Source organism: Danio aesculapii, chromosome 16 (assembly GCF_903798145.1).
Source record: "Danio aesculapii chromosome 16, fDanAes4.1, whole genome shotgun sequence".
Lineage (NCBI taxonomy): Eukaryota > Metazoa > Chordata > Actinopteri > Cypriniformes > Danionidae > Danio > Danio aesculapii.
In genome coordinates, this window is record NC_079450.1 from 32713503 (window position 1) to 32726795 (window position 13293).

At 36.2% G+C, this 13293-nt stretch overlaps 1 protein-coding gene across 1 annotated transcript in view; it reads right to left on the reverse strand.

Moving 5' to 3' along the window:
• Positions 1-2692: 2692 nt before the first annotated feature.
• Positions 2693-13293, reverse strand: part of efna3b (ephrin-A3b) — a 117099-nt gene continuing 106498 nt past the window's right edge. Inside the window, exon 5 of the mRNA XM_056475298.1 lies at positions 2693-6910. Coding sequence (XP_056331273.1) covers positions 6789-6910 — 122 coding nt within the window. The 3' untranslated portion in view covers positions 2693-6788. The remainder of the gene's footprint in view (positions 6911-13293) is intronic.

The window sequence follows — 13293 nt, forward strand, 5'->3', positions numbered from 1 at the left end:
CCGTGTGTTCAGACGGTTTACTCACAGTAATTAATGGAACATGTACGAGTTTGTGTCTCGACACGTTGAGCGGAATCAAACGCAGCCCTGATTAGATGGAAACAAATCAAATGTAGCCTAGAGCAACATCTGTTCTACCCTACTTATTGTTCTGAGTGACCATTAAGGGTGGTCAACAGTAAGATCGATTGTTTGGCTGCACACTAACGAACGAACTCTTGCTCGCTATCTCCACCTGTAAAAGTTCAAGCTCAAGATTAGGGCGATTCTGATTGGCTGTGCTCACCAAAAATGTACTGGTAACTTCCATATTCCTTAAAGCAGTCCACATTAATTCGGTTAAGTTTTGTAGGCTATGCTGCCTTAAATAATTAAATGAAAAGCCATTAAAGGTATTTGTCAATAAATGTACGGGGAGAACAAGCTAACGCCACACAGAAATGCCAATTGGTCCAGCGGGACTCGAACCAGCGACCTTCTTGCTGTGAGACAACCGTGCTAACCACTGAGCCATCGTGTTACCTTGAAAGATGATGTCATCCGCTAATTAGAAATTCATGTCGCCATCATCATTGTATCTTTATCAGGTCTAGTGTTTTTTTTTCTTTCTTTCGTTATTCTACTGTCAGACAGTGTGGTCAATTAAGGGATAGTTCACATAAAATGAAAATTGTTATCATTTAGTCTTCTCACTCTTATACCATTCATCAAAATATCTTCTTTTGTGTTCAACAAAAAAAGAAACGCATTAGGGTTTGGAACCCCTTGAGGTTGAGTACATTTTCTTTTTCGTTTTTGGCAAAATATTGTTTAATACATTTTCATAAAAGCTGAAGTAAATCCAAATCCTAAAATCTACAAAATGGCTTAAAAATTGTAGATATTAGTTATTTTCTTTTAAGGGAACAAGTCACACATCAAAACAAATCCCAAATATATCTTAAATAGATAAAAAAATAAATATATAGTGTAATCTCATATACACAACACAGAAGAAACAATTTATTTTGGCACCCCTAATATATATATTAGGGGTGCCAAAATAAGTTGTAAATTTGGTGTGATGCAGATGCAGACAATTCGGTATCTAATTATTTGAAGTGGATCGAAGCCTTTCATCAAACTTGTTCTAAACTATTCAACAACACCAATTCTAACTGGGTTGACGCAGTGGCACAGTAGGTAGCACTGTCGCCTCACAGCAAGAAGGTTGTTGGTTCGAGCCCCGCCTGGGTCAGTTGCCGTTTCTGTGTGGAGTTTGCATGTTCTCCGTTTATGTGGGTTTCCTCTGGGTGCTCCAGTTTCCCCCACAGTCCAAAGATATGCGGTACAGGTGATTTGGGTAAGCTAAATTGTCCATAGTGTGTGAATGAGTGTGTATTGGTTTCTCAGTAATAGGTTGTGGCTGGAAGGGCATCCGCTGTGTAAAACAAATGCTGGATAAGTTGGTGGTTAATTCTGTTGTGGTGACCCCAGATTAATAAAGGGACTAAGCCGAAAAGAAAATGAATGAATGAACCAAATCTAACTATATATATGTGTGTGTGTGTGTGTGTGTAGTTTTCAATATTTGAAGTGGATCAAAATCTTTCATCAAAATTGTCCTAAGAAGAGAATGGGTGTTGTTGAATAGTTTTAGGACAACTTTGATGAAAGGTTTTGATCCACTTCAAATATTGAAAACTGTATATGCTCACAGCAATTACTTCATGTTCGTGACTCCAGTTTAATGACCATTTATTCATTCATTAATTTTCCTTCGGCTTAGTCTCTTATTTATCAGGGGTCACCACAATGGAATAAACTATTCCAGCCTATATTTTACGCAGCAGATGCCCTTCCAGCCGCAACCCAGTACTGGAAAAGTTTAATGAGCAATGTTATTCTAATCATTGAGTCAGAAACATTCATTTTTTCAAGTTCGAAATACATGTCAGGGAAAACCTATAAAGAAATTTAATGTTAGAAATAAAGCATTTTTTCAATCCTTCTTAGAATTTAAAGCAATAAATAAATTAAAATACTATTCAACTTGCTACTGACACTCTGATTTTTAATTCTGTTTTCAATAGGCTGTTTGGAATTTATGATATGAATTGCAGATTATTTCATCAAATGAACAGCCTCCATGTTTAATAAATCTGCATATATTTTTGTGAACAAATAATATCTTGTGCAGAGTAATTTTAGACACAGTTATAGATAGTTTTCAGTGTATGCTGTCCCACGAAAGCTTGCTCTGAATGTAAAAGCTGCTTGGATGTGTATCACCTAAATAAGTGACACACGGAGTCCTGAAAAGATGTTTGATAAGTAGAAATGTCTTCATGGAAGAAATGATTAGATAAAAGCGTTCCAGCAACAGTTCGGCCTCTGATACAAATTCCTTCATCTTTGAGCTGCTCGATTCTCACACTCTGCGTGGAGATAACTGACACTATGATAATAGATTTGAAAGAGATGATGGAGTGTGCAACAGACAAGAGATTGCAAGATTAAAAAAATACAGCTTGTTTTTGATGACAGCCGCTGGAAACCTGAGATACATTTCATAAGCAGATGGGAAGCCAGAGTGAGGGGAGATGATTTTTATATACTCTTATTAGATTTAGTCTATTGCTTTCATCTGACAGTGATCACAATATCCAAACATATGAGTTGCGTCTGTAACAAATATGAATCAAAGGCTTGCTGTTTTTTTGTATCATGATTATTATTATTATTATTATAAGCTTTGTTATGGTTTGTTCAGTTTACAGTTTCTTTTTTCAAGTTGAATTCATTCCAGCTGAAGGTAAACATGATTGTAATCGGTTGTTTCCAACACTAATAAATGCTTTTGTTGTTTCCTCCAAAACAAAAGAGTTTCTTTGACACACTCACACAGAAAATGCCTAGACTAAACAATGGAAAACAACTTGCATAAACAACACACACATTCACACCGTCCTCTTTATTACCTTTTGATCTCTCATTCTGTCTCACACACACATAAAGGTTATGTAGGCTAGTTGTAAGACAAAACGTCAACTTCTAACAACTGCAGTCTCTAACACACACACACACGCTCTCTCTCTCACACACATTCACACAATTCTCGTGTCCATGTTTTTGTAAGTGCAACATTTGAAGAGAGATACATTTCCCTATCAACTCTTCTGAAATATTACATTATTCCATCAGAAAAACAACCCCACAATAAACCCCAAAGCACAAAAAACCTACCGATCCTCAACCCGACGCATTTCAAAGACAACATGAAACAAATTAACTGCAGATTCAAGTCATTCCGAGCATTCAAATAAGTGTTTGTTCTGAGACTTGCTCTAAATCTGGCTTTTGTAATGGAATATAAACCAGACGTATAATGTTCCATATGAACCGAGATGTTTTTTTAAGAGCAAAAGTGGAATGGTACAATAAACGGCTTTATCGACTCATTATAGACAGCCTGTAGGTGTGAAAGAAGGTGTCCATTATGACTCTATATTAAAAAAAAATGTCTACCACATATCATTTCTCCTAAACCTCATGCCATTGCTAGTTTAAGCAGTATCTTCATGTCTCTAGGGCAAGAAGCAGCGCTGGTTGCTATCATCACAAGCCGTGATATTATGATGTGATAAGGTGCTAGTCTATGTAAAAAGAGTTAGAACCTTAATTTTGAACCTTGTTGTAAAATGATTGATGCGTACGCCATTGTTTATCCCTTGAAAGCCCATGAGAATGCAATAACTACCTGCCCCGAAGCGTTTGCTTGCTTGTGTTACTCTTGGCAAAAGTGTCATGAGAACCATTTCCAGTAATTGCTGTTATTTCTTTTCATGTGTGTTGTTCTGATTTCCTGCTGGACTCTAGTGCCTTTAGGTGTGTGTATAGCTGAATAACTGTTGCTGTAGAAACGGTTTATAACCACCTGACCCCTCAATTTCCATTTGATCTTGCTGATCGCCACCGAAAAAAAGTCATGTAGCAAGCAGCGGCGACCGGCTGGAACTGGAACAAAAAGGCCAAAGTTAGTTTGGAGATCTTCCGAATCCAGCGGGAATCAGCATGGTCCGAACAAATGAGCGGAGGTCATCCACAATGTCCACACATAAATAAATGCATGTGTTTTATGTACAGTGTCTGTGCAGTAGTCTGCCTCCAACTGAAGTCCATAAAGTCAAGAAGAAATTATTCCAGCATCACTGAGCTAACGCATACACACACACACACTATGCACACGCTTACTCGCTCACTCACTCAAGCACCTTTTATCAAAAAGGAGAAGAAAAGAAAACAACAACAAAAAAAGCTATTTGGCTTCTGTTTGTCTCGATGTGTTTAATGCGTTTGTGCTGGCGCTCGTGCAAAATCACTTCTGTCTCAATTTTCTGCTTCACAGAACAACCATTTCGGCCCTGCTTTCATGTGCGGCCACGATACGTTCAAATAAGAATCAGATGTAATTGGATTTTAACGCTTTATAAATTGTCCCCTCGTCAATAGAAAAGTCCAAAATGAGCTGATTTGGAGTATGAGGGATCGGTTTCTATTATAGACTTGTTTAAACTCATCAAATGAATATTGCTGTTCCTCCCTGACGGCAATTACAAGACGATCCAGTGGTTTGTACGTCTCTCCAGCAACAGAGACACAGAGAGGGAAACAAACACTTTTGAAATTGGATTAAACGGTGCTTTTGTTTTATTTGTGTGAGGAGTAACCTGAACTCCTCAACGGTTTCATTTCAGTTCTCATCAAAGCAAATCCGAGACGCTTTTAAACCTTTAACCCGCCAATTCACAGACAGGCCCTGTTTATACCTCGTAATAAGATGCATTATACAGGTTACACCAGCTGATTTAATGTGTCTCTGTTGTCCACTTTCGACCACTCTTCTGAATTCTTTGTGAAAGGGCCTGTGAGAGATGTATGTATGGATTTTTTCTAATTTGTTTATCTAATATTGCAAAACAAGCTGACACGATTTACACAAGGACCAGGTGGTTTCACAGTCCACTTGCACCCAAAAACCTGAAGTCTAAGGATACTTTCACACTTGGTTCAATTGCCTGGACCGAACCCAAGTTTTATTGTCCCCGCCTTGCCATCATCTGTGTTCACACCGTCTTTTTTCTTCGGAACCACGGTACGCTTGTGTCATCAAGCTGCTGTTTTGTGTACAGCTGTTGCTAGGTGATGGCCACGCAAGCAAAGCTGCAAAACGGAGACATACGTATCTGACGGTCAATCTGCTTTTACTGACTCTTTTGCTTTTGTTACTAAAACCAAAATACAGAGAGCCACTTACGTCTATCTGCCGAAAAAAAAAAATTATAAAAAAATTTAAAAATTTAAACGTTCTGAACATCACGGGATGTCTGTAGAATTTGTTTTTGGTAGAGACAAACAGGCATTATCACCGTTTGCATTGGGTCAGTCCCCACTTGTCGCCAAGGTAGGTGATACACAGACATACACAAACGAATGAACGTTATGCAAACTAAAGTTTGTTGTACAGTTGTTGGTGGTTCACTTCCATTATTTGCTACAATTGCAGTCACTGTACCACAGTTCGCATGAACCGTACCCCAGACCACCTCTTTCAGGCGTACCCGTGTTCAGAAGACAGCATTCACACTAGCTAAACGTACTGTACTCTGATGTCAAACGAACCCGGGTGCGGACTAAAAGTGCTAGTGTGAAAGCACCCTAACCTGAGACCCAAACAGGTCTGGCTACAAAACCAAATGCCTCAGAAATGGCTTGTGTCAGTATTAGTGGCCTCAGGTCTCAGATCATTTAAAATAAGTGTCTTTGTCTTCGTTTTTCAAATGGACCCAGTCAGATACAAGAGTTTAAGGATGTAATGAGATTACAGTGAGTGATATTTTAGTTTTTTACATTTATGTTTTTCCCCACTAAACTAAATAGAAAAAAAGGAATTGTGAAATATAATATCAAGAAAAAAGTTGCAGTTCTGAAAAGTTTATTTTCCTCAGAATTGTGAGATATTTGAGTATTTAGGTCCAATTCAGAAGAATTGCTATATCTCACAAAATTTTAGATCTCACAATTCTAATTTAAAAAGTTTGCGTTGTGTTATAAAGTCTGAATTGCGAGACATAAACTTCATTCTTAGAGTTGTGAGTTTGTCTATCAGGCCTGTCTTGGGTCAGCTTTTCTTTTCCAAAATATCCAAGTAGTGATTCAGGTCAGATCCAGATTTTAGGAGCCAAGTTTTCCCTCTACACAGATTTGACCACTTGAGCATTCACACTATGAAAGCAAACTGACCGAATTCGTCTTTAACTACCTCAAGAAGTGGTCAAAAGTGGAGAAACTCAAAACATTTCAGATCCCATTTACACATGCATTTCGAACCATCCACCTGTGGTCAGATTGATAGAATTGAATCAGATTGAGCCATCAAGTCTTCAAACCAGGGAAAGATTTGCTCCATCAACAAGGCGCCCCACAAACACATATAAACACACCAACACACACACACACATACATTACACACACAATCCACACTCTATTGTAACTGAAATGGCACAGTTCTCATTATGGTGTATTAGTATTGTCTGAGCGACATGCAAAGTGTGTCGCTATTGTAAGACATGAAATCCACTGTTGAATTGTGGGCTGGTGCTTGACACTCTGTAAGATCCTGCAGCATCAAGTGTTCACTTTAATTCCTCTTCCACACCGAGTCTTAATCCTCAAACTTATTGGCCCTGGACCCTTCATTCCCTCCTCCTCAAGGCCTCGTTGGTATAGTGGCATATCAGAGGTTGATGCTAGGACACAGAGAGGGCTATGAGGAGAAGCGAAGCCACTGTTAGGAGAAGCCGGTCTCTGGACGGACTGCTGCCACTGATGCTCTTCTCCAGTTTGGGGACCTCGGGATTATCATAGTCATCTAGAGAGAGACACACAAATGAAAATGACCAGAGACCATTAGCTATTTTCCATCCAACGTTGCAAATTTACTTTATATGAAAAATCTAAATATTGCATGAAACATTTGGTTTCCATCCCATTTGTTCAAGAGAATGAACATCATCACTTGGTGGGAAACTAGAACTAACTAAACACATCATATTACTTAAAAGTGATTAGACTTAATAAATAATAAAACTATTGTTTTATTGTTTTGCAAAATGAGAAATCTTGTAGCCATTTTTTCTCAACAGTAAATCAATTGGGCTCAGAGAGACAGCCCACACAAACAGTAGCTATCCCAAGATTACACTCTAGAATAAGACTTTTGCACAAAACTGGAATATCGCATAAACCATTTGCAAATACAACATATCCGTTTCCACTCAATGAATCAAAAAGAACAAAATAGTCACTTCCTGATGAACTGCCACCAAATATCAAAAAAGAATAAAAGATTTTGCTGTGGTAGGACAACCCAATGTGGGTTTTTAATATAATAAATTATAGCGCCACAAAAGATGAAACGCATTGAACACGTGGTGGCTTTCGGAGGTGTGAGACCACTTGGGAGCGCAGCCATTCAAGACTCTGGCTCATAATAATAATAATAATAATAATAATAATAATAATAATAATAATAATAATAATAATAATAATATTAATACCAAACTACTTTGATGATGGATTGAGTAGGCCCACACGAAATCTCCACACAGAAATCTGCAGGTTTCCACAGATTTTTAGCCCATCACTGAGTATATTTATTTATTTGTGTAAATGCATATAAATGTATATTTGAAGAGTTCAGAAGCAAAAACCTCTGAATGCCATCTGAAATGTTCTAATAAATTGAGCATTTTTCTCAGTCTCCTTTGCTTAAATGCTGTTATTTGACTTTAAAGGCAATGAAAATAAGATATTCATCACCACAACAGTGAAATATCTGAAAATACACAGGGAAAAAATTGAAAAAAATGCTCATTTTAGATGATTTCTGATGGCATTTAAAGGCTTTTGCATCTGAACTATTCATTTATCAGTTTTTAATAACATTTCAATAATATCATTGACTAATATGAAAATGCTTATCTTTTGTCTTTTACATTTACATTTAGTCATTTAGCAGACGCTTTTATCCAAAGCGACTTACAAATGAGGACAAGGAAGCAATTTACACAACTATAAGAGCAGCAGTGAACAAGCGCTATAGACAAGTTTCAGGCGTGTAAAAGTCTAAGAAGCAAAACATTAGTAGAATTTTTTTTTTTTTTTTTTTTTTTTTTTTTAAGAGAGAGAGAGAGAGAGAGAGAGAGAGAGAGAGAGAGAGAGAGAGAGAGAGAGAGAGAGAGAGAGAGAGAGAGAGAGAGAGAGAGAAAGAGGGCTCAGTTAGTGGTATAGCCAGAGAGGCAATTGCAGATTAGGAGGAAAAGTGGAGACTAAACAGTTGCGTTTTTAGTCGTTTCTTGAAGACAGCAAGTGACTCGGCTGTTCTGATGTAGTTAGGGAGTTCATTCCACCAACTGGGCAGATTGAATGTGAGAGTTCGGGAAAGTGATTTCTTCCCTCTTTGGGATGGAACAACGAGGCGACGTTCATTCACAGAACGCAAGTTTCTGGAGGGCACATATATCTGCAGAAGTGAGAGCAGATACGAAGGAGCACAGCTAGAGGTCACTTTGTAAGCAAACATCAGAGCTTTGAATTTGATGCGGGCAGCAACTGGAAGCCAGTTTAGTAAATTATATATTTCTGTCTTTAATGAGAGATATGAGAGACTTACCAAAATAAGTGGATCTAATTGGATTTGCATTGTAAATTGGTCTGTTAAAATTAAATCAACTTTCTTTTGATGTACATGCTGGAATATATTCAATAAATGTGTTTTTAATACAAAATGCCAGAAATGCAATATGTATTTCAACATTTTTTTCCCAAAGATAAGATGTTTATACTACTCAGTAGAGCTGTGCAATTAATCGAAATCGAATCGCAATTTGCAGCATTGCGATTAGTTAATCGCAAGAGGCTGCAATATAAAATATATATGTATATATGTAAACAAAAATAACGAATAACATCTGAGGTTCTTCAAAACCAGTCCACTATGTTTTAGAAAATTAGACATGCTAGACTTTTTGCGATGGTGTTATGAGGCATTGCAGACATGGTATCTGTTGTTATGAACTATGCCACATTACACGAGAAGAAACCATTGAATCTGTGTCACAACATCCATTTGTCGTTTATGAGTCCCCACGACACCCTACGTCAAGGAAATCGTGCCGAAATCATGTGATCTGACCGGGGCTTTATAACTAGCCAATTGAGTGAGCACACTTTCGTTCTGCCCAATCAGAATTGCACAACTGAACTACACCCACAATAAAAAAAAAGGAAAACAAGCAGGAAAGCGCTGACAAGTGGGATTATGGCGTCTGCTGCTTCAGAAACATTAACAGACAAATTAATACCAAAGAAAAACAGCATGTCAGTAATGTGGGAATATTTTGGTTTTAAAGTCACAGACACCGAACAAAAACAGGTCATTTTTAAGAGCTGTCGCAGAATTGTTGCCACGGCTCACAGATTATTGAGCTGAAGCTTGAATTAAATTAAAATCAGCTTGAAGCTTAAATTAAATCGTAAAAATCAAAATTAACTAATCAAAATCGCAATATCTGACAAAAAATAAATAAATAAATAAAAATTCTCAATTACGTATTTTCCCCAAATCGGACAGCCCTACTATTCAGTTGTGCACATATGCATGTTTAGAATTTCTGTGCATCTTGATTTTCCATTGAATGTTATCTTTTATGTGATACTCCAAAATCACATAAAAATCAGTGAATGGCTGAAGTTGTATGACTCACTGAGGTACAGAGAACTCTCTGACCAGCTGAGGCCTGCGGGAAGGAGTTAAAAATAAAACACATGACTCAGGTTAGTATGTCCTGGAGGTGTCTGTGTTTGTAGACAGGCTTAATTGTCAGCACAACAGAAACTAAAATGTAACTATTATCAGCTGCAAAGAGGAGTGTCCGGTGTGCCCAAGTGATCTGAGGAATCCTGTTACATCATCATTCAAGAAGACGGGCAACTAACAGAACCGGTTTATTGTTGTCTGCGACTGCGAGCAGGTGTCTTCCAGTTCGTGGACGATGTGATAGATAAGTTCATAAACACAAGTCTTTCCTTACAGGTCACAAGGAACAGTGACGCAAATTGGCTGCCAACGAAACATCTCCTGACACGCACACAAGTGTGTCTGTGTGTTTTTGACAGAATAATATGATGTTACCACATGCAGACAAAAGATGAGACAGTTTTTCCAGACAGATCTGAGGTGATTATTTTCTTTTTATCACCTTTTAAGCAGACAGACTTAGATCAAAATATGTATTATATGTAGTATATGTCAATGAGTTTTAATGTCTTTTTTTCTAATATGCAAATTAAATAGCATAATTAGTGCTGGGCACAGATCAATCATGATTAATCACATCCAAAATAATAAATTTACAGAAGATATGTGTGTGTGTTATATATATTTATTATGCATATGTAATACACACACATGCATAAAAACAAAACTATACAAAACTCTTTTTTGCATAGATATTTAAATGTATATATAAATTATATCATATTCATACATATTTTACATAATATTTTAATAATTTATACATAATAAATACACTGTACATGCAAATATTGTCAAAACAAACTTTTATTTTGTATGCTATTACTCGCAATTAATCTTTGCCCACTAAATATAAAGTACACACACACAAACACACACAGAAAGACAGAGAGATAAGCAGATATCCACACACATACAGATTTGTTTAAATCTTTTTAAGAAGTTTTCATTTTGATATTAGCACGACATCCCAAAACGTTAGTACATGCAAGTACTTTTTTTAATCGTCCTGGCATGACAAGGTTTGATTGACAGAAGTCTCTGTGTGCCAAGCAGGAGAGAGGAGTGTGTGGGCGTTTTGGAACATGTTGTTTACATGCTGGAATTCAGCACTATGTGCCAAAAGACTCAATCTCTTGAATGTCTATAAGCATGCTGGTTTTCCCGAGTCATTTGACTCGGTTAGCTGATCAATCAGACAAAGGTGTTTTTTTTGTTTTTGAAGAATGTAATACAGAGAAATTAGATGACCTATCAGTGACCAGAACGGGAAACCAAATCTTAGATTACGGTTCAAGATAATAGTAACACTTTTCCATGAGGTTCAAATGGCATCATGAAATAACAATGAACAACAATTTTCAGTTATTCATTAATCTATGTTAAAAAATAGTTGACATGAGAGAAGACATTTTGAATAATTGGAAACCAATCCAATGACTTGGATAATATTGTTTGGATACAATGAGTATCATTCATCTTCAATAATATTTTTTGTATTCAAAAAAACATTGAAGGTCTGGAACAACTTCAAGGTTAGTCAAGAACTTTTTTTTTTTACTGTAAATTAATGTTAATTTCTACAACAGTATTTCAATATTCTGGTTTATCAAATTAGATAAATAAGTTAATTAACTAGAAAACTTAAGTTGGCATAGCAAGAAAACATCAGGTTATAAGAACATGAAAATATATTGGGCCAACTAGAAAAATTAAGTTGCAATAACTAAAAAAATAAGTTGTAATATTTCTGGAAAAAAAGTTTGGGTAACTAGAAAAATGTAGTTAAGGTGATAGAAAAAAAATAAGGTAAGAACTACAAAAATGAAGTCATGAGAACTAAAAAAATTGAAGTTACTGTTAACTTACAATGCTTATCTTTACATTAATATCTTAACACAATTCTCAGTTTCTCTGGATTTACCTATTTTTTAAATAAAGACATTTTTTAATTCTTTCCTTTTCTTGTCATTAAATAAATGAAAAAAAAAAACTTTATTTGATATTTTCACACGTTTCAATTTATTTTTAGACAACACAATACTAATGTTTTAACTTCAGAAATAGGCAATCAATATTTAGGGAAACATCCCTGATTTTCCATCACAATGAAGAAAAACATTTTACTCAAACCTTTATCTGGTAAAATGTAGTAAATCCAGAGAAATTGAAAATTGTCTAGTGGTCTCAAAGTATTGTTCGGTGTAAGTTCGGAATATTGATTGCATTAAGCAATGTATTAACTCCTGCTCAGTTGAAGCAGAAAATGCTTTGTTTTCATCGTAAAAGCCCATAAAGAGAATAGTACTGTATGAGCACAATGACACACACACACACATCATTTTCTGTTATTCCCCAAAGGCCAAATAAAAGTTCCCTGTGCTTATTACTGCACCTGTATTTCTGATTGCGTGTTTGTCAGAATGGATCTGTACTAATATAAAATGTGATGGTAGTGAAACTTACTGCACTTTATGGAACAAACTTTTCCAGCAGATTTATAGAACTGATTCTAAGAATCCTGCAACTGAGAATTTATTCATTCATTTTCTTTTCGTCTTAGTCCCTTTATTAATCCGGGGTCGCCACAGCGGAATGAACGACCAACTTATCCAGCACATGCTTTACGCAGCGGATGCCCTTCCAGCTGCAACCCATCTCTGGGAAACATCCATACACACTAATTCACACTCATACACTACAGACAATTAAGCTTACCCAATTCACCTGTACCGCATGCCTTTGGACTGTGGGAGAAACCGGAGCACCCGGAGGAAACCCACACGAACGTGGGGAGAATATGCAAACTCCACACAGTAACGCCAACTGACCCAGGTGAGGCTCGAACCAGCGACCTTCTTGCTGTGAGACGACAGCACTACCTACTGCACCACCACATCACCGCAAATGAGAACGCATGTTCATAATGACTTCAGAATAACTGACATGTGCTTTAGTATACTTTTTAAATATTTAAAACTACTTGCACTCTCTACAGTGTGGCCATTTTGTGTTTATTTTTCGTTTTGTTTGTAAAACTTCAGTGTCCTTTAGTCCATCTCCTATATGTTGGTACTTGCATTGTTTATGCATGAGTTGAACAATGCATGAAAAAAAAAACATTCATATAAGTAGTTTCACAAATTATTATAATAAAACAGTTATTAATTATTAGAATATCATTATAATAAAATAACAGTATTAAAAGTTAAACACTGAAATATTGGTGAACATTTAATGTTGAAATACAAAAAAAATACGTGTCAAGTTTTTTCTGTTTTAAGCTTAAAAGAAATTAAAATTGAAAATTATTGTAAAAACAAACAATTTATTAGGAATTAAAAAATAAATTGCTAAACTTATTTTAGACATAATTTTGAATTAAAAATCAATTTTATCAAAAATTAAAAGTTTTTATTATATGAAACAGAGTCTGT